Source organism: Platalea leucorodia (genome assembly GCF_965183815.1).
Source record: "Platalea leucorodia genome assembly, chromosome: 1".
Taxonomy (NCBI): Eukaryota; Metazoa; Chordata; class Aves; order Pelecaniformes; family Threskiornithidae; genus Platalea; species Platalea leucorodia.
In genome coordinates this window covers 62056041-62075105 of record NC_138823.1, presented here as the reverse complement: position 1 = coordinate 62075105, position 19065 = coordinate 62056041, and the positions used below count along the sequence as shown (strand labels likewise).

Here is a 19065-nt window from a genome sequence, read left to right as displayed (position 1 = left end):
CATAACTGTAAGAACCTCTTACCTCAGCAACAATTTATCAGAAAGAAAGGGAATATGTCAAGATACTCTTTAGAGCTTGTCAGTAATGCTCTTAATCAACTATAGCAAACACTGTTGGACAAAATGAGGTTCTTCTTTACTAGTTTCTAAGACACTTCCCATCTCCAATATGCCATTTTAAAATCAGTCTAGTGGAGCACTATTTGGCACAGAATTTCAAAGCTCAAAAGAAAAGGATCAAATCTACTGTGTAAGACCTGAGAAACGACAGAATACAGTCATTTAAAATAATGTAGCTCTTACATAGTTTCCACTTAGGTGTCTTTTATTCATACTTCAAATTTTATAGGCTTCATTTACTAATGTGAAAGTCCTTATGAGATTCAACAAAGGGAATGGGAAGGTGGCCGGCAATAAAGCATTTCAGCTTTAGCTGCTAGTAGACACTTAGTGAAACATCACTGTGTGATCAGGTTTATATAACAGATATATTCTAACATTTTATGTTATTCACATTATTCTGGGATCAAGATTAGATGTGGAAATGGATTCTGTACTCTGTTGCTGGGCATATGAACAAACAATGGAAATGCCAAAATGACAAATGTCCTCCAATTCATTTTACAGGCTTTAATTTGCAGAAAACTGCAGAAACTCACATTGGAAATTCCTGCAGGATTAGCCTAAGGAGGGTTGAACCGGGTGATTTAAACCCTTCTAAATATTTAGCAACTCAAATATTCTTTGATTATTTTTAATGACATATCAGACCTTCTATTTTGAAAAGGCTGGAAACTTATGTGACTGGGAGAAATCATTTGTGTATGACTTTGTCTCCCTTTTACTTACAAAACCTTTTAGCTGAATGGGTTAATACTACACGTTATTCTACTTAAAATATAGTCAAAAACAAGAGAAGGGGGAGCTCTCACCTAACAAGGCAGAAAGACAGGGGACAATACGGACTTGTTTACTGAATCCAAAGAGGAGCCAGAGTTTCCCTCTGTTTTGATTTGCAAAATCAGATTTATGTTTCTTGCATCTTTAGTGTGAAATACAAAAGATAATTGTATATTAACAGCAAAATTCCTACAGACTTCATTGAGGCCAATTTTTATTTCTGTCTGGTTTTGGTTTTGCCATATACTTACAAGCTTAAGCTTACAACTTCCAGCATAAGTCCTGTCTCACTGAAGACTATAGTTTTATTTCTCAAAGTTCCTCACTAAGTTTAAGAATGTGACTCTAGCTCTTAGCAGGCATCTTCAGTGTAATTTCTTTGTTATGCATTTACAACAAAATGTGGTAAGCATTTGTGATAGAGTAAATAAGCATTTGTGATAAGTAAATTGTGATAAGCAATTATTTACCGTGGAAAAAAGCTTCTCTTTAAGAGGAAAACATGTAAGATGTTACTGGTGTAATTCTTTCTTACACAAATATAGGTTCCTTCACATGAGTACCCTCATAGAAACGAATAGTATTGCTTATGTGGGTAGGTGTTCATCACTTTGAGTATGGATAGCAAAAGCAAAGTCCAAATAAGGAACACAAACCAGACTCAAACACAACAGGCGTGATTGAAAGTGATTCTTAATTTTGAATTTCTTGGAGAAAGGCCAGATTGTAATTAGATTTTCTGAACATAATTTCTTTAGGGATTTCAATAGCTGCAATACAAAAAGCTAATGCAGGTTTCCATATCAAAATTTTATTTGGCCTTATTTGTTTAATAATATACAAATTAACTGTGTTTAAAATTTGTACTATCCAGATTCTCCAGAGCAAGAACTACAACACTAGATTTCAGCTAGCTGAAAATTCGGTCTGCCCAATGTCACATCAGATGGAGAGGAGAGGCAATGCCCAATGCTGAAAGGGCACCACTGTGTCAGCTAATGAGGCCCCACGCCAAAACCTCTGCAGCGCCTGCAGATCACAGATGGAAACTGTCAGACCTGCAGCACTGTACTGTAGAATTTGAAGAGAATACTGGTAGAAATGTACTGTTACTGGTAAGAGCCAGCCACCAAGTTGTTCCTATTGACAAGGTTAATTAGACAACTAAATTACTACTTTTATCTTAGCAATGCAATCAAGAACTGAAACAGTGCAAGGAAGACACAGATGGAAGAAAAGTTGTATAAAGAGAGAAACCCGCCTGCCTCATTTTAGGATATTTTGTGCAACCTGTGTTCCTTTAGCACTATTATTCTGTGTTTTAATCTTTTCAGGTCTTTACATGTAAGTGTTTTGAAGATGGAGGATGATAAACCCAATACCCATTTATTGAATTGCCTTTTCTCATCTGAAATGTAGTATTTTAAAAAAAAAGAACCACAAACCCCCCCACCTTCTTACTCTACAGCATATTCATTATCAGATCAACTCACACTACTAATTAAGTTAAATTCAACTGCTAAATAACTCCCAAAAAGCCAATTTATTTAAGGTAGCATGAGCACATATTCATTTCTCCTTATACATCACCAGCTGTTATTAATTAAATTATAGTCACTTCAGACTGCAAGTTTGAAATAATTGCCACTATGGAAACACTTTTACACTGTACTTAACAGTGAGTTCGGCTGTTACTTTACTGATATTAATAGTAATCTGAATATAGGTAGACATCACTCTAGTTAATTCATTTTAGAGTTTGTGAGATATTCAGAGGAACATGTGGAATTTTCAGATTCATTTCTTGAATGTAAAAAGCTTTGTCATAAATACACATGAAGTGCAGAACTGAGTTTGATGGATTATTCTCTAAAGAAAACGTCTCCACTCTGAAAGTGTAATATACCTTTTCAAGCTTAGAGGAGATCACAGCAGCAGCAAGTGATTTTTCCCTCTGCAACAGCTCCTCTCAGCTGGCTGCTGTATTAAGGTGAGTGATGCTCGCAATCTGCTTCCTTGCTACCCACCTTCCACCCACATCTATGAAGCATCTGTGGGCTGATGCTTTTACAACTGGTAGGTCTCTGCTGTGCAAAGACTATCAGCATGAACAGGTATTAGGAGGAAAAGGTGTTCTTTATGTTCCCTTCAGCTTCTGTCCAAATACATTGCATTTAATTAGTCATTGCAGTGAAAGGTTCAGAGATTTTCATTTCAGATAATGAATAATATTCTTGCATGTAAAAATTTTGCAACCAGAGGGAGACAAAATTGTCCTCTGGATGCATTTCTGAGCCCACTGGTAAAACTGAACTAGTCTCTCCTGAAATCAACTACACTTTCTCAAGTTTCAGTCATCATAATACATGTAAGAGAAATTAAAATCTTAAGTTCGGAAATATTTATTAGTCCCATGTTTCAGTGGAAGTGTGAATAAAATCTGCATACTTCCAAGAAGTAAAATTCTTGCATTTTTACTAATACAATTGCAATATGTTGCGTCCTGTAAAGCTAGTTGGTAGACATGTTAAACTATTACTTGATATATCAAGTTTTGCTTTCCTTTATTGCAAAGGCCATTTATAAGAAACAAAGGATTGCAGAGAATGAACAACAATCCATACATTTATCTCACTTCATGTATATCATAACATGTTTACTATCTTTTTGCCAAAGAAAAGACCCATCAAGAACATAAGAGGAACTCTAACATCTTTACAAATAAACTTTTTTTTTTTTTCATTCTTATTGTGTTCATGAAAAAATATCAGTGGTATGATTAATATTTTTAAGGTGATCTACAAGCACAACTTTTTTCACAAACAACTTCTGGAAGGTTATTTTCTTTTTTCCATTACTGTTATTTAACTGTAAGACTATAACCATGATTAGAAATTCACTTTGTCGTTGTTGTATGGGGGATGGTGGGAAACAAATGCTGTGCCCTTTAGTGAGTCACCCACTGAATTCACAGCTCACCTGCTGATTTAAATTTATGTGATAATTTACAAAACAAAACACTTCATGTCTTTCATCTATATGTACTGCATTTCACTTATTTTCATGAAAACATGTACTATGCTTTCTTGCATTGGATACTCTTGTTTGTGAGCAGTTTCTGACTTCTTATCTAAATGTAAATTACTTATGCAAACAGATTATTAAGAGAAAAGTGAAATGAAATCCTTAATCCTCTTCCAAGTAATACAAAGTTTATGTAATACATGTTTATGATAGGTTGTTATTTTTTAAAAGTGAAAACAATACTATTAACTAAGGTCTACATTTTAAATGTAACAATAATTTCAGTTTCCTAAAAGATACAAATCAATTTCAGTTTAAGAGCAGTGAATCATCATCATCATCGTCATGTTATGTTAATTATAGCATTTAAAGTCTTAAGCAAATAGCTTAGCATCTAGACATATGAAAGAGAATTGGAGACAGAAAAAGACGATATGTATATACAGAAGGCCTGTAAGCTGGTCAAATCAACAGTTCATATATATGATTCACCATGTAAATTCACCAAGAATAGCTCTTATTCCTAGAATTATTTTATTTTAATCTTGCGACTCATATAGCCACTTTATGAAGATTTAATTGGGCACCCTGAGGTTGTCCAAATACATACACAATCTTATTGGAAGAAAATACTAAAACAACCTGACATTCATTAGCTACTGAGAAGCTACATTGAGCCAAATTGGCTATCCAGCTTTATGTGGCAATTCTGGGAATAATTTTCACCATTAGTTTACAAAATGACTAAAAGAAACCTGTTTTATGTAAATTTGAGAATCCTGCTGAGGTTCCTGACAACTGATAAAGTGAAATGAAGGGAAAACAACCAGTGCAAATAAAAAGCAATTTGCATAAATTCTGGCCAAATGGAAATAAGCTAATGGACATGGCATTTACTTATAAGGAACTTGCCTTGCAAACTGTAGATTTCTCCAACGCTGTTCTGCCGGGTGATATGATGCCAATACGCACTACGAGGAAGTGAGATCGACTTGGATAATGTCATTGGTTCAGACAGACTGGTCTGGAGCTAAAACCAAAGCAAACATAAATGGAAGATCACACATAACCATACTTGATAGATAATCTCAAAACTGTAAATTGAACCAATGTTGTTATGCAGATACTATTTCCTGAATTACCACAGGTTTTATACTATCATTTAAACTGTGTTACAAGCATCAGCACTGTGAATGCTCAGAAAAAAGCTGCAAAAGTGTACTTGGGTATATAGGTTCATTAGCACAGTTAATATTAGGACATAGGAATATGTCGTATTTATCTACAGCTATTCTTGTTTTTGCCAGGATTTTGTTATTTTCGTCTTTAACTTTATGATAATGATAGATTAGCATATGCATGAAATCTTAAATCCCCCTACAATCACATTTCTTTTTGGTCATTTAACCTGCATATTGGATTGAATACCTAGAAAGATGCTAACAGAGAATCTGAGACAACCAGCAGAGAATTAGCAATGAAGAGTCATTAATCTCCTAATCCTCCATTCAAGTGGAGGCATCTCATCATCAGTAGCAGGCTACAGCCTCAAGACCAAATTTTCCCAGTCCAGTGGACTTCATGCAACAAAAACTGTGAATTGCATGATAAGTGTCCATATGTACAAGAGCCATGGCACAGAAACTCGATACGAGGAATGTAAACTTTAATAAAGAGAGCTCTGTCTCCAATGCACTATAGATGTGAGTGAAAGACAAGACTAAGCTATAGAAAAAAAAGAATGAGGGAGGATTGTGCATCCTGATAACCTCTTTGGGTTATACATGTATAACTTATGCTTTCTCTGTCTAGAAGAGAAGAGAATGTATGTGTAAAATTTTTGTATCTCTGGCTTTACAGACTATAAAATGCTATCAGTAATTTGCGGGATCTAACAAATCACGATGATGCTCTGGGGCATGTAATTTCTTCAGGGGATGTCTGGAAGGATCAACACTGAAGGATCAATTATGACTGAAGATTTAGAGTGGAAAACCTCTTAATTTCAGGAGCGGCACCAGGATGGTGAGGGTGGTACTCTGAAAGGGTGTGCCTAGAAATCCACATTTTCAGAGAATTCAGCTACAGAGCAGAAGGTATTCAAGGTCTGGATCATTTACTGCAGGCTAATGATTAACTCCTAGGAATTCCTTATTCAGAATCATAATGCCAAATTAAAAAAGCCATTTTTATCTGTACAAACTCATGCTAATCTGTAATTAAAAAAACCCCAAACAAACAACATCTTAGAGACAGTATCCACCCGAAGATCTACAATTGTTTAATTTTTGAATATTAACACACACTGATGTGCGGCAGACATTTTGCTTCAGATCAATCTATTAAAATGACTTCCTTGAGAATTGTCATCAAAATTGCTCCCTGTCTACAGCTAATGTCTTTTCTGCTCATTTATAGCCAAATATTATGTTTCATTTGTTAGTGGTACAGATCATCACTAGAAGCTATTCGATATGAAGTAAAGAGCTTGCAGAAACATGTCCTGCATTAAAAAAAGTTCAAAATCCTTATCACAGGAATTCTACTTTTAGCAAGGCTTGAGAATTTAAAGTTTATTGATAAAGAGAATTTCCTTTATTGTGGAGATAAGGATAATGACAAACCTTCTAATTTATTTTACCATGTTAGTAGAGCAAGAGTAACAAGGGTAACTTTGTTGAGTAAGAAAAATAAATAAAATCATGGAACTTCAATACACAGATGATTTATTGATGATTTATTCATGCAAAAGGTAAATTATAGTATTGAGGCAACAGGCAAACTTTCTATTAGTATGTATTCTGGAAAAAAATAATTCCAGTAAAGGGAACCACTTTGGCTATGGTTCATTATCTCAAAGCTAAATCCACGGACTGAATTGAGGTGGTTAAAGTTATACCATTATTCCTGATCTGAGGTGATTAGCTCCTGCCTGATCTGACCAACACTGATGCAGAAGAACTTTATATGCACACATTAAAGCTTTGAAAGAACAAAAAAGATCCATTCTTATTATAAATTAAGGTAAGACCTGCTCTAGCGCAGAAGATCACATTGTGAGCATTCACAGTACTTTGTTTCCTCAGATTCTCTAATTAAAGAACAATTTCTGATATCACCTTTTGGGCAAGAAGTATCACCATATGCTAACTGCAATAGGACCAGATTAACTACATTTCTTTGGGGACTTCATAGAGAGAAAATGCAATTTCTATTTTATTAAAATATCATACTCAGAAAAAAAATACATTAAAATACATTGTCAATTTTGTTTTTAATTTGAGACTTTAAAATATAAACATAAATATATGGATTTGAAGACCTTATCACCTTGTATATTATATAAATGATGATAATGTAATAGTACATTAATTTGTCCATGAGGTTATTCTTACTAATTGTTAGATCACTATTAACTACAATTTTGCTTTTTATTTTTTTATCAATATAAAAAGAAAAAAGAAAAACAAACCAAACAATCAATTTGTAAATCAGGGTAGATGAACCAGAACTGTTTACTTGTTAAATAATTAGTCACTAAGGTTTGAGACTTCTGGTGTTCCAGACCAGTTGAAGAGATCACTCTGAGTAAGTTCAAAGACTTTATCCTAGATGCTCTTCCCTTTCGCCTTTTTACTATGCCTCATTAAAAAACAACTGACTTCTCTACCCTTTTCTGAATAAGCTAACTCAAACAGAGAACATTTCACTATAGAAAATCAAGTAAATAATCTTTTAATTTTCTTCTGTTCTTGAAACATGTAGACCATCATTTTCCTTCACAAACTTATTTCTGTCCTTAATTTAACATAAACATAACAATTAAAAGAAAAATCTTTAAAAATTATTTCACCTATCTCCTTAAGCCTATTTAGTACTTACAAAATTAAATCAAGATCTTTGAGTATGGATCCCTTCTTATGTAAGAGATCAATGTTCAGCTGTTGCTTCCAACACTGGCACATTTTCCTCAGGAGCTGGCAAAACAGGCTCAGATGATACATTAGCATCAATCATACAGAAAGGGCCCATAATTGCAAAGGTAGCACAGACACATATAAGAAATAAGCACTTTGATCTGGGAATGAATTTGATATGAGTCTGCCCCTCTACTCTGCTCTGGTGAGACCCCACCTGGAGTATGGTGTCCAGCTCTGGAATCCTCAGCACAAGAAAGACATGGACCTGTTGGAGCAGGTCCAGAGGAGGGCCACAAAAATGATCACAGGGATGGAAGACCTCTCCTATGAGGAAAGGCTGAGAGAGTTCGGGTTGTTAAGCCTGGAGAAGAGAAGGCTCTGGGAAGACCTTATTGCGGCCTTTCAGTACTTAAAAGGGGCTTATAAGAAAGATGGGGACAGACTTTTTAATAGGGTCTGTAGTGATAGGACAAGTGGTAATGGTTTTAAACTAAAAGAGGGTAGATTCAGACTAGGTACAAGGAAGAAATTTTTTATGATGAAGGTGGTGAAACACTGGAACAGATTGCCCAGAGAGGTTGTGGATGCCCCATCCCTGGAAACATTCAAGGTCAGGCTGGATGGGGTTCTAAGCAATCTGATGTAGTTGAAGGTGTACCTGCTCATTGCAGGGGGGATGGGCTAGACCTTTAAAGGTCCCTTCCAACTCAAACCATTCTATGACTTCACTGTGGTTTTTTTGCAGTCTTGCATCTATGAAATGACCTTAGTCCTTGGTATCTAGGTAGAGAAATATAGAGGAAAGTAAAAGCAGTATACCAAATTAAACATATATAATATATTAATGTAGCGTTAGATAAAACATGCATCTAGAATGATTTTGCTACAAATACTTCTCAAATCTGATGAGGCTTCAGGAAATGAAAAACATAATCCAGACTTTTTTGCCCAATTTAAGAGGGAGAAAATTATGATGTAATTAGAACTTGGGCAAAAAGAAAAGTAGAAATGCATACATCAAAATCACATCAGCTCAGGGATTTTTTTGGTGGGAATATTAAAAAAAAAAAATCCATCACTGAAACATTTTTGTGATCTGACATGAAATACCTAGTAGTTAGGTTTCCTACAGTTTCCTCCAGAATCTTTCTTTGATAAGGTACCTTTCACACAGTGAATGTTACATTTCTTTCCTGTATCAAAATCCAATATCCAAATCCAAAATATCCAAAATATTAACACATATGAAGCCTTTGCATTGCCAGCAACAACTTTATAATTCTTAAAGGACTATTTGATTAAAAAAAGAAATAAAAAATAGATCTATTAATGTGTCACTGTAAGTAGTTCCCCATATTTTTCATTATTGTTCTTTCACGAGACAAGGCTTAAGGGCTAAATTTTCTTTTAATTCCCATAGGCTATCTCCATTGACTTAAATAGATTTGTTACTCTGATATCAATAATGAAAATAGTTCCAAGAATAGAGCCTGTTAAATGTATTAGGGTTCTGAGCTTTGATCTGTTTAGCATATTATTCTCTCATTTTCTTTTTGCATTAAAAAAGTCAAAACACTGAAGGTGACAGAAAATACATTTGGCCTGGGGAGAAGAACTGAACAATATACAGTTCATTCCATTTTTTAGCCTGCAATAAAAATAGTTTGCTTTTTACAGATATGCTCTGGAAATAGGTTAGTTTATTATGGATAAAAAACCCAGCTCATTTCACATTCTTATTAGAGTCTTTAAACAAATAGCAAGAGAACTAGGTCACAGAAGACTAACAAGAACTGTAGTCTGGAAATATGAATTAAATATCACTATTTAAATTTTTTTTCTTTATAACTCTAAAGAAGGTTGCTTTGTGTGTTATGTCTTGAAGAGGAAGAGGGGTCAAGAAATATATTTCACTTCTCAAGTGTCCATTAGCTGACAGTGGAATAGCACAAACTCATTTCACTGATATCCACAGCAGCAAATTACCAGAGTTTAAGAATCACAAAATCTAGAAGGTAATATCAGCTGCCGTGCCAGCTGAGCTACCAGCTGAGTTAGAAAACAAGCAAGAGGGAAGAAGTATTTTTAAAAAAGAAAAAGAGTTTTCAGTAATAACCAAGAAAAAGGTCATGTTTGCCTTTTTTGCAAAAGCAGATACTATTGTCCCATGTTTAACTTGCATACTATGACGCATACACCTCTTGTACAAGAAGCAGTTCCCATCCAGTTCTGTCGAGCAGATTATTCCTTCTTAAGCACAGTGTTTTGCCCATGTTTCTGTTGAATTTTATTCTGCTGTTCCAAACAATTTTTCAACTTGTCATTTTGAATTCTGTCTCTTCATTGACCCACTTCCATATTGTCTTATAACTGTAAGATCCAGAAGTCTAATAATTAGATTGTGCCTTGATCAAAAACTTCTATGAAAATACTTAATGAAACTGGACACAGGATATATTCTTATGAAAGTCCAATGACAATATTCTTCCCTTTGTTGATGTCTTACTAATAATTATTCTCTGTTTATAATTTCCCCAAAACCCTCTGTTCACTTTCACTTAGCTTGCTTAGAAAATAGTCATATGTTATTTGGACTGTGTTCATTGCTTAAAGGTGCCTACTATTAATATAAACACTTAGAGGTATTAGCATACTATTTATTTGCTATGCACTGCTTTATGTTTATTTTTACATTTTTATCCAGCTTGCTGCTCCTGAGAGAATACACAATACTGGCAAAAGCCCCACCAATATACGACCTCATAAGTCTTCTGAAAAGACTTATAGAAAAGCTAACTGTGAAAGTCATTTCAATGACTTTAGCCTTTGTAATATATTCCTAGCATTTAGGTTTTCAGTAGCTATTCTAACCTTCTTATGACCCTTTAGAGAGTTTCTTAATCAATTATGGAGGAAAAAATCTCCAAATAATAACATTGCTTTTCAGTGCCAAGGTGGATGATGATTATTCTTTGGCGGTGGAATAATATTATGTATGAATAATAAAGCAATGGCGAAAGAAAAGCATTCTGAAGGGAGATTCAATGGGACTGATTTTTTTTTTCTAATCTCCTTGGCCACACTATAAAGAGAGAATTAGGACATTTTGCTCCTTTTCTGGCAGAAGTGTGTTCGTTTTTTTTCTTTTTTTTTTTTTCTTTCCTCTAAAAGAAGCTCATAATAGATCACTTTGTTGTCTGACAGAATGGATTAATGTTGGAGTAAAGTAGCTGGATTTTACACTGCATTGGGATTATATTTGTTGAATGTCAGTAAGGTGTGTTTCTTCACCTATACCCTGTCACTAAATTGTGTTTTTGTTTCTTTCATGAAAGAAGTTTCCTGTCTATGGAAACTATACTCATTACTGTGAGGGCAGAATGTCAGGTTCTTACATCTTTACAAGTTTTGAGCGATTGTATTATATCTAGGCAGTATATGAAATACTTTATTCATTTTTCATTGTATAAAACCATTCACTAATAACATGGGAGATGGTGCTGACATGAACAGACCTGAGACTATCTCAAGCCTGACTATACAGTAGATCTTAGTGGAAACAAGCACAATTAAATGGTAGGAGTCTCTAACACACAGGAGAAATTGCTAGCAGGTTAAGTTAATTTCTTCAATAAATACATATATATATGATAGAGAATCCAGTATTGTACAGGCATTGATATTGATTGTACAGATATTGATTGTCCTTTTTGTTACCATGAAATGGGAGCTTTTATGAAAGAGAGGTGCTGGACGACATGAAGGAAAAGATTTTGCAGATAGATATTTGTTGACCTGAAAATATACAACATTTAGGGATAAGACTGTGTGGAACTATAAAATAATTTCTCTAAGCAGTGTCACCCAAGGCAAAGTCTTCAGGTTTTAAAAGTAAAAATGTAGGATTTTTGAAAGTGCTCAGTACTGATACACTTGTTTAAAGGTATGGTTATTTCCAGATGGGAAACGGGAAGGATCAGAACAAAAAAACACCTAAAACTGAGAAGGAAAATCCAAAATAATATCACATCTCTACACAATTTATTCAAGTCAAAATGGAAATGAATCACAGTCCTAGAACAGTTCATCATGTTGACTCATGAATGTTTAAAGTGAAGGCGGGTGGCATAGAACACAATGATATAGATCAGCTTAAACTCTGGGGTATTAGCTTAACCTTCAAAGATATGTTCTAGGGGTCATTCATCTCAAGCAGTTCATCAATGAAATATTCATTTAGAGCTTTGTCTCGTTTCAGAGACAAATGGTGAATTATGTACATCATTGAGTGTTTGTTAGTAGGTGATATAAAATACAAGTCAATGATGAGAGGGCTAGGAGGAGTTTTGGTCTTCACTGAATTAAGGAGTTAATAGTAGCCATTAGAGTACAGGAAATGTTATTCGGTTTGCCAAAACAACATTGCGACTGGGATTGATGCCTGAGGACAGGAGGAAAGTCAATGACACTGCTATCTTCAAGAGGGGGAAGAAAGAGGACCAAGGGAACTACAGGCTGGTCAGCCTCACCTCAGTCCCTGGGAAGATGATGGAGCAGCTAATCCTGGAAATCATTTCCAGGCACATGAAGGATAAGAAGGTCATCAGGATTAGTCAACATAAATTCACCAAAAGAAAGACATGTTTGGTCAATCTGAAACTCTTCTATGATGAAAAAACTGGCATAGTAGATGAGGGGAGAGCAGTGGACATATTGTCTACTTTGACTTCAGGGAGGCTTTTGACACTGTTTCCCATAAGGTCCTTATGGAGAAGGTGATGAAGCGTGGGCTGGATGAGCAGCCCATTTCAATAAGGAGGACTGAAAACTGGCTGAATGTATGGGCTTAGAGGGTGGTGATCGGTGGCATGAAAACTAGTTGGAGGTCAGTAACTAGCAGTGTACCCCAGGGGTCAATACTGAATCCAGTCCTGTTCATCGTCATTAATCGTCTGCATGATGGGGCAGAGTGCACACTCAGCAGATATACTTATGTTACAAGACTGGGAGGAGTGGCTCATATGCCAGAGGGTCATGCTGCCATCCAGAGGGACCTCAACAGTCTGAAGAAATGGGCTGACAGGAACATCATGCAGTTCAACAAGGGAAAGTGCAAAGTCCTGCACCTGGGGAGGAACAACCCCAGGCACCAGTATATTCTGGGTTCACCTAGCTGGAAAGCAGCTTTTCAGAAAAGGACTTGGGGGTCCTGGTGGACACCAAGTTGAAGATAAGCCAGCAAGATGCCCTTGTGGCAAAGAAGGCCACCAGTATCCTGGGCTGCATTAGGAGGACTGTTGCCAGCAGGTCATGAGAGGTGATCCTTCCCCTCTACTCAGCACTGGTGAGGCCATACCTGGAGTGCTAGGTCCAGTTCTGGGCTTCCCAGTGCAAGAGAGACATGGACATGCTGGAAAGAGTTCAGCAAAGCACCACTAAGATGACAAAGGGATTGGAGCATTTCTCCTATGAGGAAAGGCTGAAAGAGCTGAGATTGTTTAGCTTGGAGAAGAGAAGGTTCCAGGGGAATCTTATCAATGTTTGTAAATACCTGAAGGAAGGGTGCAAAGAAGACAGAGCCAGGCTCTTTCCAGTGGTGCCCAGTGACAGGACCAATGGCCACAAACTGAAACACAGGAGGTTCCCTCTGAACATCAGGAAACACATTTTTACCGTGAGGGTGACTGAGCACTGGCATAGGTTGCCCAGGGAGGTTGTGGAGTCTCCCACTTTGGAGATATTCAACAGCCACCTGGACATGGTCCTGGGCAACCAGTTCCAGGTGGCCCTGCGTGAACCAGGGGAGTTGGCAAGATGACTTCCAGAGGTCCATTCTGTCCTCAACCAGTCTGTGATTCTGTATTAGCATCTCCAAAAATATAGAGAAGGTTTTACTGAAAAGGGAGAGTGTGCAATTTATCTTTTGAACAATGTAGGGATAAGTAAGTTGGGGTGAGAAAGAACAAACTGAAATGCATCAGTTGGAGAGGTCAAAGAAAGAGAATGTCCACAGAGGCTGGTATGCTTCACCAGGAGTAATTGTTTTTCTAAGGAATTCAACCTGAAATTTATGGTATTTCAGAAGATTCTCTGTCATGAGGTGTGTCAAGTCAAAGTTAAAAATAGTGAGGCTTGCCATCAGTGCCGACTTAAAAACTCTTGTCCACCTTCCTCTGTCTGCTTTTTACTCTCCTTGCTCTGTTGGGTATCCCTCTCTCTGACAAAGCTGCTCATGTCTGACCTCAGCCTGATATGCTTTGGAGAAGATTTCAAAACATGTGAGTTTTTTCATGGTATTGCTTGCCAAAAGATATGACATACCTTAAAGAAGTATTTGGGACACTAGAAATCCTCAATATTTTACTTGAGAGCACTGGAAGGATCGCCTTTCTGCCTTCATAGAAGTAGACTTGGCCAGTTTTAGAGCTGGCATGGTAAAAGTCATGGCATGAAAAAATGTCCCTCAGTGGAGAACAGACTTCAAAAGCTCTCTCTAGCATGTGGCAAGACAGGTGAAATTAAGGATGAACTCAGAATGGCCCCCATTGGGAGAACCTTACCTGAGTAAGTTTGGGGCTGAAAAATTGGAATTCTAAGGCTTACATATGTATTTTGGCAAAAAAATGCTAAAATCTATATTAAAAGTGTTCACTGTACAGTTATTTGAGTTTCATTCTTCTGATAAAGCAAATTCCTTGGACCTCACAAGCTTTCTTATGAAGTTTTTCTTCTATTGTCTAAAACAGATCAGTAGTTTCCAATTACACGTTTGTGGAAATCACATTTCTTTTAGCTACTTCATTTCAATATATAGAAATTGCTGGTACCAATGAACTTTAATAAAATGACAGGAAGACAATTTTCTGAATACTTGCTGAAACAATAATCATCAATAACCTTTCATGAATATTCCGTATTAAGCTTATCAGTGTGTGACTCCAGTATTCAGTAACACACATACTCTTGCTGACCTCGACTTTCTGACATTTTCAGAAGTTAGTTTTATAAGTCATAAAGACATTTCAATTAAAAAGAAAAAAATAGCAAACCCAAAATATACAAAAATTACTATCAAATAGTAGAGACCTCTTAGATGACTCTTCAATACCTTCCAAAAGAACACATTTCCTTCCTTTTAACTAGTCACTTTTAAACATTACAAATGCATCTTGAATCATACATATTGGGGCTAGCTATACATGTGCAATGCACATGAATGTATGTGAATGTAAATTATTAACTTTTAGCTTTGAAATATACTATATTTTTTTGGGGGGGGGGTGTAAAAAAATATGCCTGTGCATATGAACACACAAATAAATATATTAGTTTAATTTAAAGTAATTCATTCATATTTCATTTAATATTTACTTTAGTAGCTCCATTGCCTTTAGCAGGCTTTTATGGATTTAAAATCAACTGACAAGCTGGTGTATAAAAATAAAGGGCTATCCTTTTCCACTGTGTGTGCTCACACACATGGGGATCACATCATGATTGTGTATATAGATAGATACAGCCAGATAATTCTTGACATTGCTCAGTTTTAAAATTGCAGTAAGCAATCATTCAAAAGCAATGGACACACTTCTAAATAAATATACATAATGTATCTTTGGAAATATTTTTGGGGATCCAGAAAAAACTTCAAATAAGAGACAAGACTCTTCAAATCACAGTCCAAATTTCTGCATATAAAAGAAGCTAGTAAAATTTTTGCTTCTTTATTGATGCTAGTTTACTAATGTAGCAAAAATAGTTGCAAATCAGGAACCCAATTTGGAAAGGAGGAAACAGAGAAATGTTTGTAAATTGCTGTATCTTTCAACATACTTGCATCAGCCTAATAAATCCTACAACTGGCAAGCTTTCTCAGTTTGATTTCATTTTCAGACAGTAACTCAGGTGGGTTTTTTCCACTGGCAAAAGTTGCTTGATGTAGTAGAGATTGTAGGTGCGTGACCATATGTTGTATAACTCAAGCCTTTTGAAATCTATGGTTGCCATTTAACAGAACAATCCTTTGTCTCTGTGCTGGTAAGTTCCAGCTTCACAAAACAAAGGAAATAATAGAATTCTACCTGTTGCTATGGAAATCTGCAACTCCATCACTTTTTTCCTTCATGTAATACAAAATGTATGTAAAGGTGATCACTGAACAATATGTGGAAACATTACAGAAATGCCATCATTTTACAAATGATTTTACAAAATCTCTCAGCTAGTAACAACTTCAACTTTTACCACTGTGAGCTACAGAGAAACAATTACGAATAATGAAGAGACCACATGTTCTTTCATTTTATAAACAAGAACCTAAGCTGATTTGTCAATGGATTTTGAATCACAGACACTGTAGAGATATGCTTTCAACAGCCAGCCACATGAATCCATATGAATCTTGCCTGGCAGCTACCTTCATGGAAATGGATTCTGACAGACTGAATATGTGATGAGACTAGCAGCTTTTACCTTGAGACAGTCATAAGTTAACAGAGTGATGTATGCTTCTCCCATAGCATGGAAAATCTTCATTAAGCCCTTTGCTGCTGCATACTGAAGAACTGAAACATTTTTGAAAAACCTATTCCTGCAGCTTAGATGGGCCAGTACTCCAATACTTTTTAACATCTTCATCATCAACATAGGCAGTGGGACAGAATCCACCCTTAGCAAATTTGGGGATGACATCAAACCAGGGGAAGCAGTCAAACACCCAGATGGGAGGGCTTCCATTTAGAGAGACCTCAGCAAAGCAGAGAAAAGGGCTGACAGAAATCTCATGAAGTTCAGCAATGACAGATGTTAATGCTGCAACTGGGTCAGAGCAACTCAGTGCATAAGTACAGCCTGGGGACTGACTTGCTAGGTAAAAGCTCTGCCAAAAGGACCTAGCGGTCCTGGTGATAACATGAATGAGCAGCATACATATGCAGTGAAGGAGGTTAACCACATACTGGACCACATTAGCAAAAGCATGGCCAACAGGTTGGGGGAAATCACATTTCCCCATTATTTGGCATTTGTGAAACCACTTCTGGAAGTTCAGCTGTAATCACAGAGTCTTCAGGTTTGGGCCCTGGCACAAGAGAAATGTCAAACTGGAGAGAGCCTGGCAGAGAACCTCTAAAAAGCAGAAAATTATTAGTGACACTGGATTAAGTGTCTAATATTTATTCAGCATGAGAAAGAGAAGGCTAAGAAAAATCTAACTCCAGTTTCTCTCCCTATTCTTAAAGGTATGTTGTAAAGAATACTGTTACTAGAGATGCACAGTGAAAGGACAAGAGGCAACAATCACAGGCTGTGGCAAGGGAAACTCAAGACAGACTTAAGGAAAAATTCTTCACTATGAGAGCAGCCCAGTGCTGGAATGGGTACCCATAATCTACATCCTTGGGGGTATTCAAAACTTCACTGGGTTAGACCCTGGGTAACTTGATCTAGTTTTGATGTTCTTGCTTTGAACAGAAGATTAGGTGAGCTGACCACCAGCAGTCCCTTCTAATGCCAATTTTTCTGATCCCATAAGTTAATGGGTTTGAAAATCTGAGAGCTAATGAGATGTGGTGTGCCAGTGAGTGAACCTGACATTATTTTGCTTACTGTATTAGCTGCATATTTTTATATAATATTGCTACTGTAGTAAGTAAAATAATGTCAGATCAACAGTACAGGGTCTGTACTGTCTGTGCTACTGTCTTACCTTTCTCCTGAACCAGATTCCTGCACAGCTGATAAACAAAAACTGTTAGCATGGCTGGCATCATATGGGATATCAGTAATGTAAGACCAACAACCCAAGGTTGAGAGAAAAAAGGAACATAAACAACCCCTATCTGGACAGGCTTTGATTAATACATATCAAAAGACAGCTTGTACTTGGAAAAGTGCCCATATTTCAGATATGGCTTTTTTAGATACTAAATATGTGTTGTCTTCAGTCTAAACATAATCAGAGAGATTATTATAAATAATTTTCATGTTAAAAAATGTCATCTTTATAAAAAAGGAACAGAAGCAGGGAAAAACACCTAAATTAAGACAAAGGCTAAACTTCACCTAATTTTTGTGCTACCAACAGGTACCTGATGAGCCAAAGCACACAAAGCACAGGAGGGATTTACAGAGTAACTTTAGGACTATTATGAGAATTTTTGATACCCTCTCAGATTATTACTTTTTATAATTCTCCTATCCTCTGAAAAGCACTGTGCCCCTCTGTAAATCATTGATAAAGAAGTTTCTTATTAATCAGAGACAAAGCCTTAACTATTGCCCTGGGTGATATAAAGAACTCCTGAACAGAGTTGCTGAAACAGAGGAAGGCCTTGCTTGACAGGAGACAGAGAATGATATTATAGTTCAAAAGAATGATGAAAACCATGTGAAAAATAAATTTTTCAGAAGTTAATTTTTCTGTGAATAAGTAATCGACTATGAATCAGGATTTGTTTTGTTGATGTTTTGTTGCTGTGTTATTCCCAGTGTACAGCTGATTACTCTATGACCTTGTGCAATTCATATGCAGCTGAATTTGGCCTTAATCTTTCTGTGCCTCATTTTAATCATTAGTATAATTATTATAATAATACCTGTCTCCTGAGAGCATCGGGTGGCTCATCGGCTATTATTTTTGCTAATAATAATAGGAGCTCTATAGGCTACTTTAGTTTACAAGAAACAGTTTTCTCAAATTAGAAGATATGAGATTAATAATAAATTAAGCCCATTGGAGAACTGGCTTAAGAATTATTTTTCTAGTAATACTTAAGTCAACATAACCTGCTCCTCTGTTAAGAGAGTTTGATGACATAAACCTACCAACATAGTTACACAAGCAAGTTATTTTAAATGTGCACAATGCCAAAGAAAACTTCCCTTCCATATTAAATGCTTCTCAGAGTTTAGTTAAGGGGAGGGCTGGGAATAGCCAAATAGGGTCCAGTCAAGCATGCAACAACTACCATATAATTACAGCAACCATTCCTAATTTATCATTCATATCACCCACAGCTTTTAGCAAATAAGACTGCTAATCAAATCATCAATTTTGTTCAGGGAAAGTTCTTTGGCTTTTCACTTTCTGCATTTTCCGGAACCAAATACGAATTTCAACTTGACAGTGTCTCTCCAACTACTGTGATAGCTCTGTAAACATGCAATATTCTGCAAAGTACAAGAAAAGAAAAAAAAATTGCAAATGTGTTTATGTCACCAA

The 19065-nt window shown here is 36.2% G+C and overlaps 1 protein-coding gene across 1 annotated transcript in view; it reads right to left on the bottom strand.

Annotated features, from left to right (window-relative positions):
- DOK6 (docking protein 6) overlaps nt 1-19065 on the bottom strand; it is a gene marked incomplete at both ends in the record, with an annotated part of 260265 nt that overhangs the window by 37432 nt on the left and 203768 nt on the right. Inside the window, one exon of the mRNA XM_082304009.1 lies at nt 4837-4954. Coding sequence (XP_082160135.1) covers nt 4837-4954 — 118 coding nt within the window. The remainder of the gene's footprint in view (nt 1-4836; nt 4955-19065) is intronic.